Source organism: Perna viridis, chromosome 3 (assembly GCF_037379345.1).
Source record: "Perna viridis isolate PV_CMFRI_1.1 ecotype Kerala chromosome 3, ASM3737934v1, whole genome shotgun sequence".
In the NCBI taxonomy this organism is placed as follows: Eukaryota; Metazoa; Mollusca; class Bivalvia; order Mytilida; family Mytilidae; genus Perna; species Perna viridis.
The window spans coordinates 54,087,634-54,114,244 of record NC_142447.1 but is presented as its reverse complement, the minus strand read 5'-3'; the positions used below and the strand labels follow the sequence as shown (position 1 = coordinate 54,114,244).

At 32.6% G+C, this 26,611-nt stretch overlaps 2 protein-coding genes across 3 annotated transcripts in view; one reads left to right on the top strand and one right to left on the bottom strand.

The window, feature by feature from the left end:
* Positions 1–324: 324 nt before the first annotated feature.
* On the top strand, positions 325–16,318 carry LOC148622919 (basigin-like). Its single transcript, XM_088573267.1, has 7 exons — positions 325–455; positions 4,707–5,027; positions 5,669–5,878; positions 6,625–6,702; positions 10,871–11,179; positions 13,547–13,679; positions 14,227–16,318. Exons 1-7 carry the CDS (start codon positions 398–400, stop codon positions 14,282–14,284), a joined length of 1,167 nt encoding a protein of 388 aa, XP_088429393.1. The 5' UTR covers positions 325–397; the 3' UTR covers positions 14,285–16,318.
* Positions 16,319–20,927: 4,609 nt separating this feature from the next.
* The window catches only part of LOC148622918 (furin-like protease kpc-1), a 65,522-nt gene continuing 59,838 nt past the window's right edge, over positions 20,928–26,611 (bottom strand). For both annotated transcript variants that reach the window (XM_088573265.1, XM_088573266.1), the window contains one exon: positions 20,928–25,900. In XM_088573265.1, the coding sequence (XP_088429391.1) occupies positions 25,347–25,900 (554 nt within the window). In that variant the 3' untranslated portion in view covers positions 20,928–25,346. The remainder of the gene's footprint in view (positions 25,901–26,611) is intronic.

Sequence of the window (26,611 nt, the reverse complement as noted above, 5' to 3'; positions counted from 1 at the left end):
AAAATATTGCACTTACGAAGCAAACATTTTCATCCGGGTCGACACCCCACTCTTCGTAATGTGCTTTATCATTTTTACGAGTTTCGCACAAACGGTACATGTATGGTAAAGCTCACAGTGCTCGTTTTGGGGTGGCATGATTTTCGAATACAATTGTTTTGGTTTGACATAGACCTGTATACCTAATTTTGTGTACTTCTTGTATACAGTTAATTTTGGGATTTAAATCTTCCTAGTATATATTTGATGATGGGTATATTTTTTTAAACGGGAAAAGAAAGATAAGTCGCGTCAAAATTATGTGCGCATGTGTCAAAACCACATGACTTGGGTCAAGGACGTTCATCTTGGATAACGAGCAAAACTGTACAGGAAAACAAATACAATAGACGAAGCGATGGACCAATATTTCAATGTGATAATACTACTCACGCTTGGTATAGCAAGTATACCTGGTAAGGAACCATACATTTACGGCACAGATTTGTGTTTAATGTGAAATGTAGGCGCATATCAGCTGGAGGCAGGCTGACGACATTTTTACGATCAGCTGATTTTGCTTTGTAATCTTGACTGTAGTCCTTTCCAGCGTAATATTCCAACATCGTAGATTCTATGAAACTCTTATTGTGATAATGGTAAACCTTAAAGAAAACTGAATAATTAGTTCGTGTTCATAGTTAAGATTTGAGTAAATTATACAGTAATGTCACTAATGAGCTGAGCATTGCCCTGGGCAATATTATGGTGGGACCTAGCTGCGAAAAGTAGCTCTAACTATTTTTTTGTATTTTTGAAACGTTAGATCACAGGATCATAAAAGAAAAAAGATCAAGAGCTACGATTTCATAGCTAGGTAGGACCAGTATGTGTAACCCATACCGTACCAACTTTTCCCCCTACTGAAATAAGATTTGCCAAATCATTCATTAATATGGAATAGGCATAGCCTAAATCAGCGAGCACAGTGAGCTTTACCATAGATGTACCATCTGTGCGAAACTCGTTAAAATAATAAAGGACATTACAAAGAGCTCGAGGGGGTGACCCGGTTGAAAATATTTGCTTCGCAAGTGCAATATTTTCATTTATATTTGTAACAATATAATATTGTTAGTTTTGCTATGGTTGTCTCAGTGACGTTTCCCAGGTTCTTATATTTTGGCGTAAATTAGCGATCCTTGTTCAGTTTACATATTTAATATTGGCCAAATACATCAAGCATATATCATTGATTATAATCCTAAAGGGGAGTGAAATAAATGGTAATGGTCAAGTACCGATTCTTACCAAACGTAAGGTCGTCTGCTAAAATGTTCAGTTAAAATCAGGGTCCCCGCTCGGGACGGGAGAGCTGTCTTATATACTAAGGGCTATCCCGGTCGGGATCAGGAACCGGAAGTTATCCAGTGAGCTGAAGCTAGAGTTCTATGAACATTAGGAGTAGAATATATGACGTCTAGCTCACTAAACTAGTGGAATTACTGAAGTTCCTAACAATGACAGTGAAATACAATAAATCCCTAAAAATATTTTTGATTTTTTGGTGTATATCATCAGTACAGAAAGCTAGATCTGGTGTGGTGGTGGTATACCATTGACGAGAATAAAAAGTAGGCGTGTCAGTGGTGTTGTTGACTAGAATAAGGTGATTTTCATCCTGCCAGTCTTCTATGGTCTCCCCTCTTTTGTCCATGGTATTATATCCCCAACTTAGTGATTGGCTGTTGAAATCACCTACTATGAAAGAGTAATCAAGGGGACCAAGATTATAGCGGTAATCAAAAGAATGTAATCCAGGGACAAAGACCAGACATGGAAAACAGACATACACAACAAAGAACATAAGGTAACTAAAATCATACATACAAAGTAACAAAAGCAAATGAGCAACTCGGACCACTAAAAACTGGTAGCATGGACCAGGTGCATTGGTAGGGTAAGCGTTCCCTATTTTTCTAGAAACACCCGCCGAGTTATAAAAAGTCAAGTCCGGGGTAGACAAACGAGGAAAGGAAAACTATGACCCGTTGAATAAATCAGTTTTCATGGTGCAGATGGATACACCGTAACGATCCACAAGAAATGAACTGTCTGGTATTTGTATGGTGTCTAGTGAAAGTTTGTTATCATTGGGACAGTAGAAGTAAACGATGTTATACGAGCTTTTCCCAATAGTTGCTTTGATTTCAATGTATTCTGCTTCCTCCGTAAACTTTTTTGTGTCTAAGGCATTAATGTTGTTTCTTACGAGGGTCATTACACCACCTTTCTTTCTTTCTTCTCTATCACTCTGAAGACTCGGTGTCCTCTGATCTTGAAAGGTTTGTCCTCTTGCAGATGTGTTTCTTCAATACAGCAGATGTTCACATTGTTTTCATGAAGAAAGTGTTGAATTTCTTCTCTCTTGTTTGATACCCCTTCTGCATTCCACAGCACGATGTTAATATGTGGTTGCTCATTTCTTTTCGGTTTGATCTTTCTATGGTCAGTAGCTCTCCTTGTTTGTCTCCTGACTCCACAAGACGAAACTAAGGTACCTCCAGTTGCATTGGTTGGGCTCCTTCGAGACAGAGAGCCCGGCACTGCACCTGCCTGGTGGGTCCTCACAGGGCGAGCACCAAATCGTTTGTTCATGGTTTCAAGTGTCATTTTGGCTGTTTATGTGTGGTGGTGTGGTCTGTTCGAGTGTGCTATATCGCCCAACACCTCTGACTTCAGCATCAAAATTGTGACTTTTTTTACCTGTGACTTTTTTCCGTTTACCAAAGTTGGTACAGGTATGGGTTGCACATTTTGGTCCATACCCTGGATAATATTAAATTAAAAAGATATGTTGACAAGAAGTTCTCTCAACACTACAAATAATATTTTTAAATATTATGCATGTACATGTATATTGATGATTTCATATTCCATGGACATTTAGTTTCAGAACAAATGTGAGCATATATGTACATGTATGGATTTAATGATATACATGTAGTTACACGAAATTCCTAAATTACTGCAGCTGGGAAGTTGGATTGAATTTTGGGTTTTAGCCTAGTTGGGCACCTTAGAATGTTTTACTTTAATGATTTTAAGTCACAAAATTGGATTAGAAATCTTTCGTCATGAATGGAAACTCCTTTGTCAATGACGAAAGTGAAGAGCGCTAGAAAGATCACTGGTACAGTACACCCAGAGAGGGAGGATTCTCTCACTTTTATTTCGGGGTCCAGTGGATCACAGAGTTTTACAGAGTCCACTCCTAAAATCCTGTTAATGATTTCTCCCATCTGGGAGTATTTTATTGCCTTTTTGGAAGTACATGTTGAAGTATATTATTACCTTGTGTATTGTAGGTACGAGATCACAATAAATTCCCCTTGACTTTTCGTTGTATATTGAATATAGTTCCTTTTTTTAGTGTGTTTCTTCCTGATTTTTTTCTTTGCTGTCATAAACTTTATTGCTTAGTATTAACTGCAGAAATGTAGGGCAAGGGTCAAATTTACAAGGTTTTTTTTTCATTCTAATTTTATGTGGAAGTTGTGATTTGGTCCAAAATTTAGGACATTTGGCAGTGGTCACTTTCCATGTCTACGGGGTCTCCAAAGCTAAGTTGCTAAAAATAAAACATGATGGTGAATTTTTCTGGTACTCTTATAGAAATCTGCTTTTATACATGTTTCTATATTGGTGAAGTTTGAATGAGTTTTAAGCGGTGGAATTTTTTTTATATGTCAAGATGGGTCTGTTGAAATGCACTGTGAAATTAATTGTGTCCTCGTACTTGTAATCATGTTTGCCAGACAGGTAAGAAATGATGTAGGTGGTACTTCAAAGGATGATCAAGGCAATAAAAATCTCCCAGCTTGGAGTATTTATATGCCTTTGGAAGAAGTATGCCAAGATCACTTGTGAACTAGGATTTTAAAAAAATAGAATCCTTACCTACTGACCCTGTTTTTCTCAATTGAGATGACAAGAACCTCACATGCTTTTTATTTGGCCTCAGAAGCAGGGGCGGATCCAGGATTTAAGTTTAGGGAGGGGTCATAAATTGAATTAAATGCCATGCAAAGCAAGGCAAAAAATATTATGGGGTGAAATTTGTGGTGAAAATTTTTTTTCTTACCGATTTAGGGGGGGGCGTACGCCCAGTATGCCAGTCCTTGGATCCGTGCCTGAGAAGTTTCATTTCAGTTCATCATGATTGTATGGAATTTGATATAAATTTTGTGTTAAACAATCAATAGTTGTATTTTATAAATGTAGTATGAGAAACCCATCAATTTAATCATATCCTGTTCCCGTACAGTTAACATATGACTTGTACACGACTTGTTCAAAATTACATAAAAATCTTCTTTTTTCAACATTAGCAAGTTACAGTATTATCAGTGTCTTTTTGCCTCAGGAATTTTATGTGTAGTGCAGAAATGTAATAATTATTAACTTAATAGTTGTCTTGTTAAATGGTAATAAAAAAAAAAACATTTAGATATTTGTGAAGCTGTCTTTCATGTCAGGACATGTACATGTTATGCTAGTAATACATGTACATGTATGTATCTACTGTTTGTCTTGTATTTGAAAATGTTACATTACACATTATAACATTACACAACAGATTTGTTTTTCTTGACACGTACATGTAAGTGTTATCAATGTATTAAAGACTAATATAGTTCATTAAGACAGTTCTTTTGTCTTTTCAGGAGGGTTATGTGAAATAAAGATATTAAACCAACCACAGCCATATAGACTTATTGTTGGAAGCCAGTTCTCCCTGACTTGTCAATACACTGGGGGAACTGATATTGGTCAAATTAGCATAAAAAAGAGAGAGAATCCAAGTTCGCCATATTCATCTTTGGACTCTTCTGAGTTTAGGAGTGAAACTAAAACTTCAGGAAACACAATCACTCTAACTATTACATATATCAAAGAAGGTGGTGTTACAATGAAAAATGGTGGAGAATATAAATGTAGCTACAGCACAGACAATGAGTTCACCATTAAGGTGGATATCTTCGAAGGTATGACGATTTTGATTGTCATTCCTATATTTCAATGATGAGTCAAAAGCACGTTCATTTCATTTTTTATAGGCTATTGACAATTTTATTATTAATGTATTAAGAATATTTATGAAAAGTATCAGTATTTTGAATATGTTTCAGAAAGTTTAACTATCACTGCATTAAGCAGTGTTTCCCCTCAAATTTGGTGAATGAATTGTAGCTATAAAGCTTGGATCAGACGACTTTAAAGAAATCATTCAACAAAGACCACTTTTTTGAGAGGGTGATAGAAATCGGCTAAAATGGACCACTTTTTTGTGTAGGAACTAGACTTTTTATACAACTGCAAAAAATTTTCAGTTGTATATTATTATCAATATGAGGTTGTCATCCATAGACACTTTTGTTTTGTGCAATAACTTGAATTTTAGTTTGTTGATTTTCAGCACTAGAGGAAGGTTGGTATTGACTTTTGGGGATTATGACCCTAACCGTTTGAAAGACCTAAAAATGGCAAATAAACAAGTTTTTCATTGAATTCAACTACAGAAAGTTGTCTCAATTTTTCTAGATGATATTGAGGATACTCACCCTGTATATATTGAGAGACTCTAATAACAGTCATTAACCATTTTTATATTGTATTATATTTCCAGTGGTAACGGGACAACCTGTCATACCAGAAGTAGATGAGAAAAACAAAGAGGAAAAGTCTGTAGAATTGAAGTGTAACCCTACCTTCTCACCTATTAATGGTGTGTCTACAGATTTCACCATGGAGTGGTATAAAGATGGTGTCAAACTAGAAAATGAACCTAATGGCCGTGGAGTTCTTGGTACTACTAACTATACAATCAGGAAAGTTGGTAAGTTTATCCTAATTTGATTATTAAGCTGAATAAAAGATGGTATTTTACCATACAAAAAAATGTGTAATCCCAGTCACCAAACCGACCCTAGATTTTTTTTCCCAAAATGATAAATAAGTAAAAATCCACACTGAATTGTATCAAGCTTGTATGTTGTGTCCATATTTGCCCCAACTGTTCAGGGTTGGCCACTGGGGTCATATCAAGCTGTGCCCTGCAAAGCATTTTATTTATTTTTGGTGTGATTGTGAAGATATTTTTTATTAGTTACTTAATGAAAAGTTCCAGTTTGCATTTTTCAACAGATTTCAGATTCATTTTATCTCTAATTGTTCTTGAGTTATAAAGGCCAAAGGGGACCATGCCCTAAAATTGGACTTTTTTATTATTAGTGCCATTTTGTCTGTCTGTGTCTGTCTGTTCATGTAACCTTGTTATTCATGTTATTGTTAGTTTGTTTTTTAAATCTTATCCTGTGTTAAACATACAATTACAATCAAAATTCAGAGATCTATAATGTGTTCAGCTTCAATTTTGAGTCCATATTTGCCCCATCTGTTCGGAGTTTGACTTATTCTGGCATATCTAGCTGCACCCCACAAAACGTTTTATTTTTGTTGATTTTTCATATCTAAGAGCTTTTTTATTTGAATTTGTATGAACCAATTTTATTCTCTTTTCATTGAAATCCATTTTTTGGTCATTAATCAATGTTGAAAATATGATGTACTTATCGATTTCAGTTCGATCTGACATGGGAGACTACCAATGTTCATTTGTGTTTTCTAATGCCAGAGTTAACCAGACTGTTACCTTGGCAGGTGAGAGAAGTATAGAGAATATTTTACTTTTTAAGACATCAATCATTTCATATTTTGATAAACTGAAATGGTGTTATTTAGATTGTGGGCAGAACCTGTTTACCAAAATACCTGGATCAGTTAATCAACATGCATAAAGAAAAGCAAGTGAAAATGTTTTTAATGTGTTTGTATCTAACTAGCAGTGATCAGCTCACTGCAATCTTTTCTGAGAATTACCTAGAGGAAGTACAAACTACTAATAGGATAATTAATTAGAAAAAAAGTGAATAATTGAAATATTATCATGAGTGCTGAAGAACCTCAAGATTTAACGAGTGCGCACGAGTTAAATCTTCAAGCCATTTCGGCACAAGTGATCCTATTTTCATACCTGCCAACTTGCATGATTTAAACACGTTTTCATGATTTTGACCATTTGTCTCGCTAACACAATTTTTCAGGTCAGATTTGTCGTACAGCTCGATTTTGTCAAAATTACCCCAAAACTCCAAATTCAAACCCCTAAATTTGTGTTTCAAACTAATTTCTTTGAATTCAAGAGTCATAAATCTGACAAAAAGTGTTAATTGATGGCTAAACAGATATGGGTATGTTTTAAGACAGGAGTTTAGGGTAAATAATCTCCGAGAATCAATCAGCTGATCAGGGTTTGGCAATTAGAAAATGAATCCTGATTGGATATACCACTATTTTATGAACAGCCAATCATTTTCTAAAGTTTAATTTCTACTTCACAATTAACCTGACAAATACTGTCAATTTAACAGGTCTAAAATTTGTGGAACCATCTATGTAAACAAATTATAAAATTATCATTGTTTATACAAATGATTTACCTCCCAAAAAATTGCTTGCAGTAGTTTTAAGAAATACTACTGTACTTTGGTGTGTATAGTGTGCATTTATGTATTGTGCACCATGCAATTATGAAGGTCTAAACATGTGAAAAAAAGTTTTTTAGATTTAGGTTGCAGTAAAATTTTGTTAGACAAAATATAAATCAATATTTTGTACTAGATCGGTCAATTTATTTACCTTGATGCGGTATTTCCTATGAAAATGTGAAGGAAAGAAACTTCTATGCAGACTAAAACGTCATGTAAACATCAGTAGCTACCGGGTACATAAATTGGATAATATTAATTTTGCAGCATGATAAAATTGACACGGGATGTATGAAATGGCTTATAAAACAAAATTGAAAGTCAGGAAAATCAGACATTTCCAGTTTTGGTTGTTACTCAAATTTCATAATTTTTCATTTAAAAACATGCTTTTAAGAAAGAAAATTGTAAGAAACAATCAAAGTAAGTATCAGAATAATCATTTTCAGCTGTAAAAGCATTTGATAAGGGGGGTTTGATGAAAGAGGAATTAGTTACTTTTTGGTTTTAGTTGTTTCATATTATTTTCTAACCATGCTTTTTAAGAAGGAAATATTTTACAACCTTTGTCTGAAACATGTTAAGTCATTTGAAAATGATTTGAAGAAAATGTCACTAAAACTTTAATACTTGAAGATGTATTTGATGATTAAATATAAAATTTCTTTCAGTAACATTTCACTTACGGTTTGTTTGTTTACATTACATAATGTCTTTTCATGTACCAAAATATTTAATCTTTAATGTGGCCGATTCTTATGTATTGAGGTATAATACGCACCCCATGTTCTTGAAATAATTTGTATGTAAAAATGTGTGCATAATACACACCAAAATACGTTATTCCTTTTAAAAAGTGATGATTTTGGTAGCAACATTCTTGAATATTTGTTACATTTCCTCATATACTGCATCTCGTGGTATGCATTTAATGAAAACAAAAACTTTCCTGTCCCATTCTAAGATTACCAACTTAAAGTCTTTTAGATCAAGTCTGGGTTGTTATGACCAGAATAATTCTTCAAGAACAAAACTGAATAATAACTTGTAATACAGTTTACATTATTGGAAAGAAGGAATGATGTGCTCAGTGTATTTTAAGATGGTAAAAATACATTTGAATATAATTTTAAAATGGTTTTCTCATTTATTTGTTGGAATTAAATGTTCAGAATTTCAATTTGGAAGAATCCACCACAAGAAAAAAAGGGGCTTACAAACTTCAATTTATTATATTGCATGCACATGTTGTTCAACTGAAAGAGGCCTTTTAATGCTATAGTGATTGTCTACATAACTACAATAAAAACCAAGCAGTTTGCAAAATATGTCCTGAAAATGTCAGTTCACACATTGTCCAGCGTAAAAACCCCTATGGGGATTTTCAAAAGTTGGCAGGTATGTATTTTGGTTATTCACAAAAACCAATTGTAATCCTATTTATTATTTAGATTTTCTTCATAATGTATCAGTATTTTCAAAAAGAATTGACGGATTGATATCAAAGTTTTGACATTTTGGCATGAGAAAGTCCACGAGTGAAATGATCAAATTTATTTCACAGTGTGAATTTTTGAAATTTCTTATATTGGGAACATTCTATAAAGCACTGCTATCAATATAATTATCTGATTTCCTTGAATGCCATAAATACATTTATTTACGTAACAGACTCCTAAATCAGGGATATGAGGAAATGTATCTGAAGAATTTTCATGCCAAATATCTTTTATAGATATTAGTCTTTGGTTGAAAAATACTCAGTTTCTTCTGAAATAATGTGTAATGATTATTTTTTTGTAAATTGTTCTTAGTGCTAATGTGTCCCCTGATTTACTGATTATGAAGCAGTAGTATGCAAATGCTATTTAATCACCACCAGTATATTCACGCTGCAATGGAAGAGATGTTTTAGCGTGCTGTAAAACCTACATTTAACTCACAATTTTATTTGAAGTCAGGACCAATGGGGTACCAGCTGCTAAATTTGTGTAATATCTATTTTGCCAGATATGTTTTGGACTTGACTTGATTATGGGTCAGATTAGTTTTTGGCAGATTTGTTGTTACCCTTACATACATTGTACATGTAGTCCTAATAAGTTAGCATCTCGTCCTACCAATCTTACTATGTTACCATCTCACCGTACCAGTCTTACTATGTTACCATCTCACCGTACCAGTCTTATTATGATATAATCTCACCCTATCAGTCTTACTGTGTTACCATCTCACCCTACCAGTCTTACTGTGTTACCATCTCACCTTACCAGTCTTACTATGTTACCATCTCACCCTATCAGTCTTATTATTATGATATAATCTCACCTTATCAGTCTTACTGTGTTACCATCTCACCTTACCAGTCTTACTGTTTACTATCTCACCCTACCAGTCTTATTATGTTACCATCTCACCCTATCAGTCTTACTAGTTTACCATCTCACCCTACCAGTCTTACTAGTTTACCATCTCACCCTATCAGTCTTATTATGATATAATCTCACCCTGTCAGTCTTACTATGTTACCATCTCACCCTACCAGTCTTATTATGATATAATCTCACCCTATCAGTCTTACTGTGTTACCATCTCACCCTATCAGTCTTACTGTGTTGCCATCTCACCCTACCAGTCTTACTGTGTTACCATCTCACCCTATCATTCTTACCGAGTTACTATCTCACCCTATCAGTCTTACTATTTTACCATCTCATCCTATCAGTCTTACTATGTTACCATCTTACCCTATCAGTCTTACTGTGTTACCATCTCACCCTATCATTCTTACCGAGTTACTATCTCGCCCTATCAGTCTTACTATTTTACCATCTCACCCTATCAGTCTTACTATGTTACCATCTGACCCTATCAGTCTTACTGTGTTACTATCTCACCCTACCAGTCTTACTGTATTACCATCTCACCCTACCAGTCTTACTATGTTACCATCTTACCCTATCAGTCTTACTATGTTACCATCTTACCCTATCAGTCTTACTATGTTACCATCTCACCCTACCAGTCTTACTGTGTTACCATCTCACCCTATCAGTCTTACTGAATTACCATCTCACCCTACCAGTCTTACTATGTTGCCATCTCACCCTATCAGTCTTACTGTGTTACCATCTCACCCTACAAGTCTTACTGTGTTACCATCTCACCCTACCAGTCTTACTGTGTTGCCATCTTATCCTACTGAGCTTTTTTTGTAACTTTCTTAAAAAAATTAATGCTTCAATGTACTGAAACTTATAAAGATGTGTGGTTTATTTTAGCTGCACCAATGATAAATAAGAAGAACTTGGCCACGTCTAAGAACCTGGTACAAGGAGATGATTGGACTATTGTTTGTCCTGTCTCAGGATATCCATACCCAAGTGTATACTGGCAGAAAGACAATGAACCATTAATTAGTACTGGTAACCCAAGGATCCACTTTTATGATCAGGATAACATTGTTAATGCTAAGCTCCAGATTTTCAGTTTGGTATTTGAAGATGAAGGGAGTTACTCCTGTACAGCTAATGTCACTTCTTCACATATGTTTAATAGTACATCAGCTTCTATCAAACTTAGGGTCAAAGGTTAGTATTTGTCATGGTAAGGCTTATTATATGGTAATTCTCTAATCATCAAGGGATTATATGGTAAATATTATTTCTGATGTAGACAAACAAAATCTTTGCTAGCTCTTTAAAAAATGCAGGTGATACAATTATTTTACTGTCTTTTAAAAATATTAATCATTTTTTAAACATTCAGAAAATGATGTGAATGAACTAATAACAATTTGGAAACACTTAACTTTTAATATTTTTATTAAGTACTTGTTTTTCATCATTAGTTCATCAACAGAAGAAATAAATAGATGTCTACAATAAAGTAATATTTACAAATTATCCTTTGAAAAATGAAGTATTTAAATTGATAATTGATTTATAAATATGTAGTTCCTTCCATAAGATATATTATGGGAGAACATTGAAGACCCATGGGTGGCCTTGAGCTGACATTTTTCATCCTGGTGGGGTTGCTCTCTGTTTAACTTATTCACCATATGGGAAAACATGGTTCTCAAAAAGGTGCATACATGTGTTCTGGATGCAAGAAAAACTTGCTGGACGCACCAAGTTAAAACATTGTGCATCCACTGGAGGCATCTTCACAATATCAGCTGCATCCTAATATCAGTAATTTATTTAGAACTATCCTAAAAATCGTTGAAAAACTCTGTTTTTTTTTTTTTTTTTGCAACAACTGGAGATAAACATGATGTTCATTATACGATTTTTTTTACAAAACAAAATTAAGTTACGAAGTGTATGATAAAAAGTGTGACAAATAATTCCAATGTTATTTCTTTAATTAGAAGAATGATAAATCTGACAAAAGGTGTTAATTGCTGTCTAAACTGGTAAGGGTACGACTGGTAAACCATCTCTGACGAGCAATTAGCTGACAAGGGTTTGACAATTAGAAAATGAATCCTGATTGGATATACCACTATTCTTTGAACAGCCAATTATTTTCTAATGATTAATTTCTACTCCACAATTAATTTGACAAATACTATCTTATTAACAGGTCTCAAATTTGTAGAACCACATGTGTAAACAAATTTTAAAATACAAAATGAGTTACCTCCCCTGCAGTCATCACATTTCTTGTAATTTCAACAGTGCATTATTTTTCCCATAAGTTGAGTTTGCAATAATTAAAAGAAATGTTCCTTTAAAATTATGCTGATTTTGGAAATTCAGTAACATCATTCAGTGGTCGAATTTAAAGGGAAATACTTGCTATATGCAAGTTGAAATTCAACTTTGCCAGTAGAAATTATTTCCACTTGCTAAAATTTGCTTGTGGAATTCTATATTTATTTAAGGTCAAGTCCAGTACTTGCTAAGTTCATCTAGTGGAAAAATTTCTGAAATTCAATCCCTGTCATTCTTGAATAATTGTTTCATTACCTCATATACTGCGCCTCAGGGTATGCATTTAATGAAATTTGCTGTACTGTAATTCTTCAATTTCATAATTTGAATCCTTACCCCCTTTCAACTGACAAATGGGAGGAAGAAAATTTTGCTCAATGCATTATAAAATAGTAGAATTGAATTTGAATGTAAATAAAAGTTTTCTCATTTATTTTTATGTTTTTGTATTTGATAAAACTTAGGAATTTAAATTAGGTTTGGAGGAATCCAACACAAAAAGGGGGCTTACTAACTTCAGTCTATTATAGTGCATACACATGTTGTTCAACTGAAAAAGGCACTATAGTGCTGTAGTAATTGTCTCATTCAAACATTACTACAGTAAAACCCATGCAATTTGCAAAGTATGTCCTGAAAGTATCGGTTCACACATTGTCCTTCATAAAAAAACCCATGGGAATTTTCAAAAGTTGACAGGTATTATTATTATAAATGAAATTACATGTAGATACATGAAACTAAATACACATTATGTATTGAGTTATGTCATGAAGCCAGCAAACAGAGTAAATTTGTTTTCAAATAAAAAAAAAAAAGATGCTGAGTTTACTGTACACAATTTAATATAGATGACATGCATAATTGCAGTGAGATATAGTTTTGTATGATGTAGTACTATGTATACACTAAAATAATAAATGTAGTGTTCAGACTGGTTTTAAACCAGGAAAAGGGTGAGACCCACCAAGTTTACCTGGTACTCACCTTTCCAAAAAGTGTAAAAATCCTATTGAGAACCCTGGAAAATGAGATTGAGTAAAGCACTAAATATAGCAATATACTGTTTCATCAATTTTATTAGATAAAGGCTTTGTATCTCTATCAATGTAAAAGTGAACTTAAACTGCTTTCAGTTGTTTTGTTGTTTAGTGCATTATAGATGATATTGATGGAGTTTAAAATCACCTTTGTTTGTACATTTGTTATTCAGTCAGAATTGTATCGTTACTTTAGATCGTCTTGCTGCTCTATGGCCATTCCTAGGAATTGTTGCTGAGGTCATCATCCTGTGTATAATTATATTTATATATGAGAAGAAGAAGAGCAAGGAAATGGAAGATGAAGTGGACTCCCCTGCCTCTGATGAGTATGTCAAAAATACTTATATATAATTATATATTCTTTGATTTTTTTCTGTGACAAGGATGAAAAGTTGTGAATTCGTGCATTAAACTTGTTAAATTAAACTCATTAAATTTGTCATTATTATGCCCCTGCAAATCAAGTTTCACCCTGTTGTTATTGAAACTGTTATGAAATTTTGTGAGGTTATGGGAGATGTCATACTGCTTGATTGCAATATTTGGAAGTGAATATTCTGAGAAATTTATGATAGGGCAAAAATTGTAAAAGTTATGGCTGTTTGAACATTTTTCAGCAGAACTTGGTGTGATGCATTGTCCGCAACTCCTTGGCTCAATGGCTTGCAAGATTGTAATGATATTCAATGGCGTATAAGATTACCATATTTGGACATGCACATTGTCAGGGGTTTATGTTTGGGCAAAAATTATAGAAATGGCGGTTGTTGGAATAATTGTCTATTAAGCTTCTGATTGTATTGAAATGAAAAACCAATAAACATAAAGTATCCATGTCAGGTTTTAACCAAATGTGATTGCTTATTTTTACAGTGCCAAGGTTCATATGGACAGAGCTGATGAAGTAAGACAGAGGAACAATAGAGCTTAACTACCTCCTGATTACAGCAAAGTCATTCCATCTGAAAACATTACTATTGTTTTTTACTGGAGGAGTTAATTAGTGGTTCATCTAAAGGTATATCTGATCTCATCTAGTTAAAAGTCATATTTTGTGTAAGGAACTTTAACTTCTAGTTTAACTGTAATTTATGAAATAAGGAGTGTGTTACTGAGACAGACTAGGATGTATCAGCAATACTTCAATAATTTAAAGTGAATCATGATAAACCTTTTTTTTCTTTTTGAGATGTTTATTAATCGTTTCAGCTACTGTCATTACACGTGAACATCTATAAGTGATATTTAGATGTGTGAATTTTTCTATTTGAGAGATTCTAATTGTGGATGATTTAAATGAGAACATGATTGCATTTATTGCATATTTTTTTATAGAAAAGTGAAGAAAAGTCTAAAATTATGCATCATATTAAATTGTTCAAGTTTCATTATATTCTGTTATGCTAGCCATATGTTTCATTCTTAATGTAATACTAAATGTATGTTTGGTCATATTATCAACACCACTCCTTACTGTTCTCTATTTATGAACAGAAAATGTCAGAAATGTTTTGAACATGTGTATCCAGTGTTCTCCATCCGACATTATAGCTGGTTGTTTTAACCTGCTGTGATTATAAAAAAAAAAACACCTTTAATTTTAAAGCTGGTCTGTTTTTACTAATAGTTTAAAGAAAATGGGGTAAAAAATGTGTTATTAAATGTATTTGGCCACACACAATATAAAAAAAAACTTCTTGTGATGCATCTACGGAGAACATTGTTACCCCCCCCCCCCCAGCTATGGAACTTCTATCCAAGATCATTATTTACTCAGCTTTGTTCTAATAATTATGTCAGATTTTTTTATCAGCAGTGTACACTGCAAAGAGAGTTATGTGTGTTTGTTTTTGTAATTATTTTGTTTTTGTATAAATTCAACTGTAGTTTTAATTCCTTATTGCTTTTAAAAATAAGAATGATAGAATGAATATGTAAGAGAAAGTGATGAGTATGATGTTTTTTTTATTATATTTTACAACATACAAGTACTACATCCTTTTAAATAATGTACATAATTTGATGTTGTGTCCTAGTATTGTGTATATGACCTCTATTTTAAACCCCTGACCTCTATAGTGGATGTATTAACTGTACTACAAAGATCATTTTACTGTTATTGATATATGTTTTCATTTCTTCATCCATAAAAAAGTTTAAGTACAATTTATTACAAATGTAAACTTTCTGTAAGAACCCATGTTATTTTTGTATTGTATATTTCTTCAATAACAATGTCCTTTTATTTGGGTGGCCCTGAAGCAGAAATGATTTAAGAAATTCTTGCATTAATTAATGGTTGACATTTTTTTAGTTAAGTATCTGTACCTCTTGTTTTTTTACTTTTAAAAATTTCAAGATTATGACTGCTAATTAATTAAAGACTTTAAATGCTTACAATTTAAAATTATCTTTTCTTGCCATTCCAAATAGATTTTTCAGTGAGAAGATCTTTTTTGTGAAAATATTTAATAATATATAGTCAAATATGTGTGTTTGTGTGATAGTTGGTTAAAAATTGATATTTTATCATTTAATTTCATGTAAGGCTTTGTATATAGCTATGAATTCTGATAGATATCATGTTTAATATGATCACTGGGAATAAAAAATATGATAAAGATTGAACAGGTATACATTCAAGGTTTTTCAAATTGAAACAAGTAATGTTTGTTCACATATATAAGGCTGTCTGTAAGGAGCTTAAAAATATATCACTGGTTTCTGAGATCAATTTTAAGAAGTTAAAGGTTTGTGAACAAAAATTCTGTGCATTTTTTGTCGTAACCTAACAATTTGATAAGTTTGCGTCATAGATGCCAATATATACAAATATAAAGTTATTATTCGGAGTGCTGTCTGTTGTCATGATTAGGCATAATTGGGAATGTTAATTATATGGTTTATAAATATTTAAATTTGTGTTGAGACACAGCTTAATGTCATTAAAGTGTAAATGTTCCTATACTTGTCTTGTTTTTTTCTACTTTCTGCCCACCCTGATTATATTAATGTTTATACATAATAAAGACCATATTTATGATTCTGTGGCAGCCTTCTGTTTCAACTTACAATGAAAACCTTAGATTATGATTGGTTTGGTAATTTTTAGGAATATGACATCATTTTCAAGGATAGATATTAACTTTTATAGGTTAATTTACCACTTGTCTGTTTTAAGTGCCCTATAGTAATCAATCTGGCTGCTGTGCACCCATGAGTAGAAAATTTTGTATGGACTAGACCTTTGTTGTCTTTTGCTGTAGGAATTTTGATATTTGACATGAGGGTAGATCAGCTCTAGATGATGTGTCCTGTATAATGCTGGTGACCTTTGACCTGGAAATTTAACCTCAAGATCAAATTGACAATTTTTGCAAGACTGTTTTGTGTCTCGGCTGTTACGAGTTAAGCATGATAAATTGATTGTGTTGTGCATGGCTGATGTACAGGATTTTTACCACAGCTGGGCCCACAGAGATGGATTCCATCTCCATATCTAGTTTATTATCCTTGTTTTATTCAGAACAGCAAAAGGATATTACCAGCTTTTAATCAATGTGGGTCTTCAGGAAAAAAATTTATCTGAAATACTCTTAAATTAACCCTATCAAAGTATGTGCATACAAATTTGACTTTGAATTTTTGTATAATGGTACTGCGCTTTTGTCTGTTAGATATTAGCAAAATTTAACAAGGCCTCGTACCTCAAATTGAAAGGAAGCTTGAGATCAACTTACAGTATGGTTGTTTATAAAGTTAAATCAAAGTAGGCTGAAAATTTGTGTTTTATAAACTTACTACCAAAGGCCTATTTCATGGCATTGTTTAAGTCTTAAGTACTTCACTGTCTAAGAATTGGGCAAAATGTGTATATGGTGTGGGATATGAAGGATGAGATTTCACTGCATTTACCAGGTATTTATATCTGATAACCTGGCCTACATTTTTGTAAAAATTATAGACAATGTATAAGTGAATGGATCTGTATAAAAATACAAGGTCTGACAGATTTTGGAGGTTACTTCAACCATAGCGAAATAAGGAAAAGTAGTATATTCAACTAAATAAAACTTACGAAATAGATAACTGCTGTGACAAATACTTCATCAAAATCAATGTCTCTATGTTTAGGATTTGACATCTGCGATTGTTTTAAGCTGCAAATATAGAGGATTTATTACATCTTCTATAAATACATTTTAAGTAGCTGTCTTTGTAAGAATCATACAAAATCTGAAAAATGTGATACACCCACAAAAATGCTACATATTTTTATTTTTGTAATTGAGTTGTTTTATGGGTCTATACTATGAATGAGTAATCAAGGGAATCAAGGTTATAGCGGTAATCAAAAGAATGTAATCCAGGGACAAAGACCAGGCATGGAAAACAGACATACACAACAAAGAACATAAAGTAACTAAAATCATACATACAAAGTAACAAAAGTAAATGAGCAACTCGGACTCCACTAAAAACTGGGAGCATGGACCAGGTGCACCGGTAGGGTAAGCGTCCTCTGTTTTTCTAGAAACACCCGCCGAGTTGCTCATAAAAAGTCAAGTCCGGGGTAGACAAAGGAGGGAAGGAAAACTATGACCCGTTGAATAAATCAGCCCACATGGTGCTGATGGACACACCACAACAACACACGAGTTCACGACAATGACCATAAAACCCCTGTAGTGATGACCTCAATCTTGTAGCAACATAACCCCGTTCCAGAAGCCTATTTGCCAGAGTTCTAGCGCGATACAAAAAGTCTACGCGGTTTCGGCAAGCTCTGGCATAACGTACGAGTTGTGATATGAACACTCCATACGCAGGAGCTGAAGGGATGTTGCCACAGATGAATGGATGACAACTCCGAAGAAAAGCCATCACGCCTGTCGTAAAGTTTGGTCAACAGTTTTCCTTCACCATCGATTTCTAAGTGTAGGTCAAGATATGAGGCTGACTTCACAGTGTCTGTAGTACCCTTTATCTCAAGTTCTTTTGGGAAGATGCCATGTATCAAATCCCCGAAATTAGGATTGTTTAAAGATAATACGTCATCTATATAGCGGAAACTGAGATTGAAGGATCTAGCCAAATGATATTCTATCTTTCTGATCAGATCAGCTATTAACTCAGCCTCATAAGAGTGAAGGAATAGGTCAGCAAGGAAAGGAGCACAATTTGTTTCCATTGGAATGCCGACCGTTTGTTGAAAAACATGTCCACCACACTGGACAAATAAGTGTCAATTAAAAATTCCAGCATTTTGTAAACATCTTCATCTGTATATTTGGAAGATGATTTGGAATTATTTCTTACAAAGTATGAGGAATCTCTACCAAGAACTATATATTTGTATCTAGGTGTACCATCTTTTTTGGAAAAACAACGATGTATAATGTTTTTAAGTCGGGATTTTAACTGAGTATGGGGAATAGAAGTATACACTGTTGAAAAATCATAGGTTTTAATGCTATTATATTCAGATAATAGTCTTGAACTGATTGTCTCCAAAAGATCTTTCGAATTTTTCAGGATCCACATTGAATTAATACCACTACAGGAGTAACAAATGTTGTGGTAGGACTGTAGACCCTCTTTGACAGTTGTGAGTATAGAAGTTCAAAGTTTTGAAAGAGGTTTGGTGGTAATTATTCATTCTAATCTGCCTGCTCTTAGGAGATAATCAACACTGAAAATCTAGTCGATTCAATTGTATTTGGGTGTCATTTACAGAGTTATCTCCCTTAATTTTGAAATCTACAGTGCATTCTATATAATTTTCATCTAAGAACACAGGTTATATGAAAAACTGAATGTTAATTTCTGTTTACTATGGCAATTCAAACAAAATATCAAAAATAAAGATGTAGGCTCTTTACCCATGAATCACATTTTGCATGATTCTTAGCTGGAGTGCTACTTAAGCTCTCACAGATTCTTATGTCATCACTTTGTTACTGTAAACTTTAAACACACTTGGAACCAACATTACCTTTTAACTGAAATTTGCAGGCTTGAAAATGAAACTTAAAGTTTGTTTGAACATGACTGCTGGAGGATATTTTAGTATTTAATTGGCCAACTTTTAAAGTTCAACTTCTCTGCAAATAAAAAGTTCCATTATTATGAAATAAAGTTTGATTGTAGACAGCATTGGTCAGTACAAGCTATCCAAAACAAAGCCCAATGGATAAATATTAATGAATTGGAAAGATTGAATAACCAATATATGATCACGATTGCTGTATAATGTCAAGATTTAACCAGTGTGCAGAACTTGTTCTGTGCACAAGTTAAATTTTAATGTGTTTTTGGCACAAGTGATCAATTTTCTGAGTTCACCTCCCTTTAAATAGACACAAATGTTATGAAATTTTTTTATACAACTGAAAAACATTTTTTCACTAGTATAATGGTACCACCCAGTTGTAGTTGTTGTCTGCTAACTTTCTTTTATTTACAATAACCTATAATAATTTACTGGATTCCCTGACTGCATTAAACAATCAGATTTCATATATCTCTTATAGTGTTTGAGTTATAAGGGGCCAAAAATGGGGTAACGTCCAAGAAGTTATCATTGATATATTTTAGGCCTGATTTTGAAATTTCTTATTGGATTCCTCATAATGAACTGCAAGTCTCTATAATTTAGTGTGTCAAAAACTAACAGTGTGTCCACACTTGCTCTAAGTAAACAGATTTCAACATGCTGCACTTTTTATTAGAATTATGAACAGCAATAAATATGGTACAACTCCAGAAGCTCTTTTTGTCACTGCGACCTTTAAACTGCCTTGAATAATGCTATTACATCAAGGTGAGTGATTTTGCTTTTTTTAGCCTTTTTATTATTTTTTACTAGTACAACTTGATTATCTGGTGTGTCATTGACAGATTTGTGATGAACTGTTCTATGATATATGTTTAAATTAACCTCCCATGTGACAATTTTTTCTTTCATTCAATTAATTTATTAATTAAGAGTTTTCAAAGAAGTCTTTTTCCAACAAACTGGACATTGGGATGTGAAAAAAAAACCAAACAGATACAAAATTGGAGAAAACATACAACTTGTGATGTAAAAACTATTTATAAATATGAAATAAATCTGCCTAGTACTGGTGGAAACTGAGAAATATTTAACCATAATTGTTTTTAACAAATCTACTGAGTAGCAAAATCAAACCCAACCCTCCTTTATTGGTAACCTTCAGAAACAATTTCATAGAGATACATTAGTTTAATAATCAACTAAATGTCTACAAACAACTGTAACACTACTGTTGACATTTCCATACCAGTTTTGTTGTATTAAAACAGCCATTTGGTCCTGATGTTAGCCATAGTAGCAATATTGTTTTGTCAATTGTCTAATGACAATTTAAAATAACATTTGCCCCATTCATTTACATATTGTTATGTATGTATATATAAATGTCAAACTGATGACAAATTAAATCAGTCCTATAATACAAATATTTCCAAATTTACAAATGGCACCACAATACAAACTATTAATGTTTTGACATATCTTGATCATTAGTCATACTACATAGATATACTGAGACTTTATTTTATGTAATTTATTTTCATCATAATACAATTTACAATAACTTATTGAGTAATCATGCAACTAAATTCAAGGTATATTGCTTATCTGGATCCAGAAGTTAATGATTGTCTAGTGGAAACAAATATGGATATTGTGTGAAAAATCAATTATTAATTTAAATTCATCAAAAGTACAATGTATTCTTCATTCAAAGCACTATTATATGACATTGAACAGTTACCACCTTATATATCACTGCCTGTTGATGGAATCATATAACATCATTCACTGGCTATCAGTTTTTTTCAGAGTATCATTTTGTATATTCCGAACAACATCAAAGGAATAACCTAAAATATGGAATTCTCCTGTTTATTTATTTCCAAGCCAATTATTTTATTCCTAAAACACTGTATTGAAAATTAATTATTTATAACAGGTAGCAACCCACACAAAATCCACAGATGAAAACAAAATATAATTGAAATGACTAGATTAAAATGGTAAATAAACAATAAACAAAATGTGCCCAGGTAAATCATGAAGCCCTGAGATAACTACAAAGAAATGTGCATAAGTATATAGTAGAAACATATTTCACATCAGAAATCATACCAGATCCAAACTATTGATTATTCCTATTTTTTTTCTTGTTTCTGATAGTTACTTAATCAAGAATTGACACATTCCAAAACATAATGCTAATTCATATTTTGGATTTAAAACCAATAAGATCTCAGATATTAAGGAATTGTGTAGTTAAAATAGAATAACAGGTACATTAAACTTTCTATTTTGATCCTGAAAATACATGAAAACTTCTGAAATCATCCTCCATGCTATTCTACCTATTAAATACAACTCTTTCAGAATCAAAATTACAAAAATCACATGGTATTCTATCAATAAGACTGAAATAAAGCATTAAGAAAACCAAAAACAGTAACATTCAATTATAGAGTTTTTAGGTTATGGCCTAATCTGTCAGAATTTTGCACCAAAGTACCCACAGAGAAAGGGAGAAATTACAACAGTCATTTGATGGATAGTATGTACACACTATAGTACCATTTTCCTCAACATTCTAAAAGGTAGACATTCATAAATAATTTCACATGTTTAAGTCAAAACCATTATAGTAGTTAAACACACATTTCATTAGTTATTACAATTTTAAGTGAAATAAAGTAACAAATTGAGTACATTGAATAATTGGCAACATTAATGAACTACAGTTGAACAAAAATCAACTCTCTGATAAAATACAAACACATCTAAAAGCAATACAAAGAGAAGGAATTCAAACAGATCATGTTTCAACATTCAAAAGTTCATATACAGTGGTAACAATTAGGCTTTTATACAATATACTGAATGAAAATGTCTTAAACAATCAACCTATACAATAAATCTTTTTCATATTCCTTCCTGACTTTGTTTTTTTTTTTAATTTTGAGCAAAGGGGAGTAACTCTGCCACCCAACAGACTGGTTTAATGTCCAATTCGAGCAATTGACAGCAGTAGACTTCAAATTCAATTATTTGACTCATTGAAGCTCTTGCAAGTAAAAATGTTTTACTATTCTTCCTTTCCCCAATAAGACCTCCAACCAGATTGTCATGTTTTGGTGGTTTACACCCCTTTGAAAAACTTTTTAAATTGGCTTACATTCCATAAATATGAAAAAGAACTATTGATAACCATAGTAATTCAAGAATGAATTTTATTATTTTTTAATTGTATTATTTGCAATATCCAACAACCAACACTATCAAAAAGGTGTTGTATGCATTCAAGAACAATTTTCAGAACACAACTATTTAAGCAGAAATGAAAGAGTACTGTGAAAGTACCATTGTTCGCGGGGTACCAATTTTTGTGGTTTTCGTGGGTAGGCCAAACCACAAAATTTGATTAGCAACGAAAAAGAGATTTTTATTGTTGTGTATACTGATAACTACAAAACCATGAATTCAAGAATCCATGAACTTGTGTTTCCTCCCAAATCCACAAATATTGGTATCCATTAATGGAAGAACTTTCACAGTATATTGTTTTGCTGAATGTAGACTTTCAACAAGGCTACAAAGTATAGAAGTTCTTCCAGAAATGATAGAAGAAGCCTATAGATCTCTCTTACTCCACCATAAGTGCACAATTTACAAGGCAAGCCATACAGTATGCTATAAGGCAAGCTCACAGTATTTACAAAAATCACACTTTGACACATAATAAATACTAAGACAAAATATTTAACACCATTCTTTGGCTTGTCGTCAACAAGTGAACACTTGTGGTTATCTACTGTACAAAATTTTGACATTCCAGCTTTACATTGTGCTAAGACATTAATCTAAAAGTTAAGGACAATTTTGTTCTAGTCTACTGCAAGAGAGAATATTTATGGAATTGACTTGTAAATAAATTTTAAAACTGCATTATGAAGGATGGAGATTATTTTCTTGCATTCTAAGCCAGTTATTAAAAATGCATGTGACTTTTTAACCACTGGACAGTAATTGAATTTCTGCAAGAGTTTTCCCACCATTTTAAGTTTTCTACAGATTCCATAGCAGAAACCTATGCTTCTTCAGACTATTTTTGATTTAATTTATTTCTCCATTCTCTATGGTAAAATTAAGATTTTATCGTGCTCACTAAAGCTCACATGTTGAAAATTTCAATTTTACCATCTTGACTGGAGAAATAATTCAAACCACCCATTATTGAAGAAGAATCTGTATATCTACCATTCCTTGTAGAATCTTAATACCAGTATATAAAATGTTCAGATTTTGGTTAGTACAAAAATCTGACACTGCAAAACAAATCAGGCGTTATTGGATAATGACATAAAAAATACCAAAATGAGATGGATTATTTTCTAAATTTTACTTAACATTGAATATCATTTTGTTTCTACAATGTTTATGCCTAATTTAAATCATGATATACATCATATATCTATATTTAAATAATGTCAAAAAGATTGCCAAACATTTTCATCAAGATCACATGATTTTCATAATGGCATTCCTTCCAGATTAATCGAATTAGCCTTCATGTAAATGTTGGCAATTTGGTCATATATGTATACATAAAAATGATTCACTAACATCTTCAAGCAGTTGTCTACACTTATTGCGACATGCTCATTTCATTTAAGTAGTGGACTAACAAACAGCAAACTAGGACTTGCTGTGAATGAGGTAGCTTAAAAGCACCTAAAACACCACTGCACAAAGCCTTCAAAACAAAGCTTACATTTTGATACGTGTGTAGTGATGTAATAGGGACTATCAAAAGAAATAATTGTCTCTGAACAAAATATCAGCTTACACAATGCACATCTTCAGCCTGCTTTGATCAGTTTTGATTCAACAGGAAGCAAGGAAGTATAATTGTGACCAAGATAAAAATCTCATGAATTGTTTACCCCATAATTTTAGGAAGTATTCACAGTTTCATCAGAAGAAAATCTACAGTACAGAAGTTTTTTTGTCTTTACTAAACTACCCTCAATGTCTCAAGTCATGGCCATAATAATGGCAGTTAGAAGTGTTGCATTATGAAGGTGTGGTATGTTTTACAGTTGTTGAAACGAAAATTTTGTCTTTCTATTTATATCTCAGGCTTCTCTTGTCTTTACATTGTGTTTATAGTTATAATTCTTTTAGTTTAACCATTAAACTTGCCCTTAAATAAGAAAGTGCAACAAAACAGATAATGATACAACAGTAGTTTGACAAAACATTGTTTATATGTATGATCAAATCTAAAACAAAATGAATTGTTCCCAATAATAAATATATTACATCAAATTGAGCGATGTCTTGATTCAATCATTCAAATTATTCATTCAAACAAGAAATAAATATACAACAATATAACTGACAGTGTAGACATTAAGCCTGTCAGTCATTCTCATATCAACCAATAACTTAACAACATATATTTCTTAACAATAACACAGAAAATGTCTTAATGTCACACACTTAAGTGAAAATATGTGTATTGGTGTGAGAACCCAGTATCTTTATTCTAGTCGATGACAGGGAAAATTCATTTGCATTAGACTAATTACTGAGAATTTCAGTTTGCAGACTAGTTATGTAATATTATTGATATTCTATGTAATAAATCAAATTTTGTCTAATTTAGGTTGGCAAAAATTTGTCAGAATTAATGAAAGCATGCAATTGTAGAAGTTGGAAAACTTCAGCTATTTGTAAAGAATGTGAAACACTGTATCCCATACATAGTCTAATACAGGAAACTTCAACCGAAAACATAAATAACCATCTCACAAACATCAACCGGTAGTAAAGACACAAAAGAATTTTGACCTTTTGCTTTGAGACATAAATTGCAATAATATAAGACACATACACAAACATACATACACATACACAACCACTTACAACAATTCCAATGCTATGCATGTTGATGTGTATAACTATTTTGATATATACATGTATTTAAATTAGTGTGTCTATTCTGTAGAACATGTTCTATGTGGTCACTATCACTTTCCTGGCCTGCAGCCATATTAACAGTTATACCATTATATTTCCCTTTAGAATCATCATAATGTCTCTTCTCTTTCCAACATAGAATTCTATGGTCCCTTGCCTGTAGAACTATAAATACAACACCAAATAACAATATTAATGAGGTGCATAGTATAATGACCCAGACAAAGAAACTCAGCATGTCTGGATCTAGGAAGTTCATCAAAGGTTTTTTATGACACTGACCATCTTTGACTTCATAGCCAGCATTACATTGGTAGCAGTCTGTCACGTAAGGCCCTTTACATGTCTTACAGGCAGCATTACACTTTTTACAGACTCCATGTCTGTTATATGAAGAAGCTTTTGAAAAGTTACCGTTATCACCAACTAAAACAGTCTCCATTTCTCCATAATAGTGATCTGGACAATTAGGAACACAACCATCACCATAGCGGTAAAATCCTAATTTACATTCTGAAACAAAAATTATGCTTTTACACTTAACATTTATTTACTGTAAACATATATAAATTTTCCCAGATTCTCTCAATTGAACAAATTGGTGGGTATCAATTTACACAATGCTCGCCAATATATAAAGTGAAAAAAAAAATTTCTCAGATACTATTTTCAGTTTTTCTTCAACCACAAAAACTGCAAAAATTAGTATGTCTACAGTAAATAAAACAAGAGGCTCCCAGGAGCCGGAATCGCTTTCACCTGGTTAAATTTTGCCTTTCAAGGGCAATAAATTTAACAAGGACTTGTCCAACAATTTTGACTCAAGAAGACTTTGGTAGGCTTTATCATAATGATCATTTCAGCAATTGAAGATTTCTTTGTATCTATTATAGTTTTTAAGATATTGGCAGAAAACTGCACAAAACAAAAACAAAAAATAAAACAAAACAAAAAAACATCATTTTTCACCTTTCAAGGGCAATAACTCTTACAAGGAGTCGCCTGACAATTTTGATCTTTTTAAGACTTTTGTATGCCTTATAATAAGGACCATTTCAGCAATTGATAGAATTTGGCTTAACCTAACAGTTTTGGAGATAACAGCAAAAAACTACTGTCTGACCAAAATGTTCTATTTTAAGTAGCAGCAGCCATATTGTTCAGACAGAACAAAAATCCCAACATTAGATCTATGCAAGATACCCCAAGGAACATTCATACTAA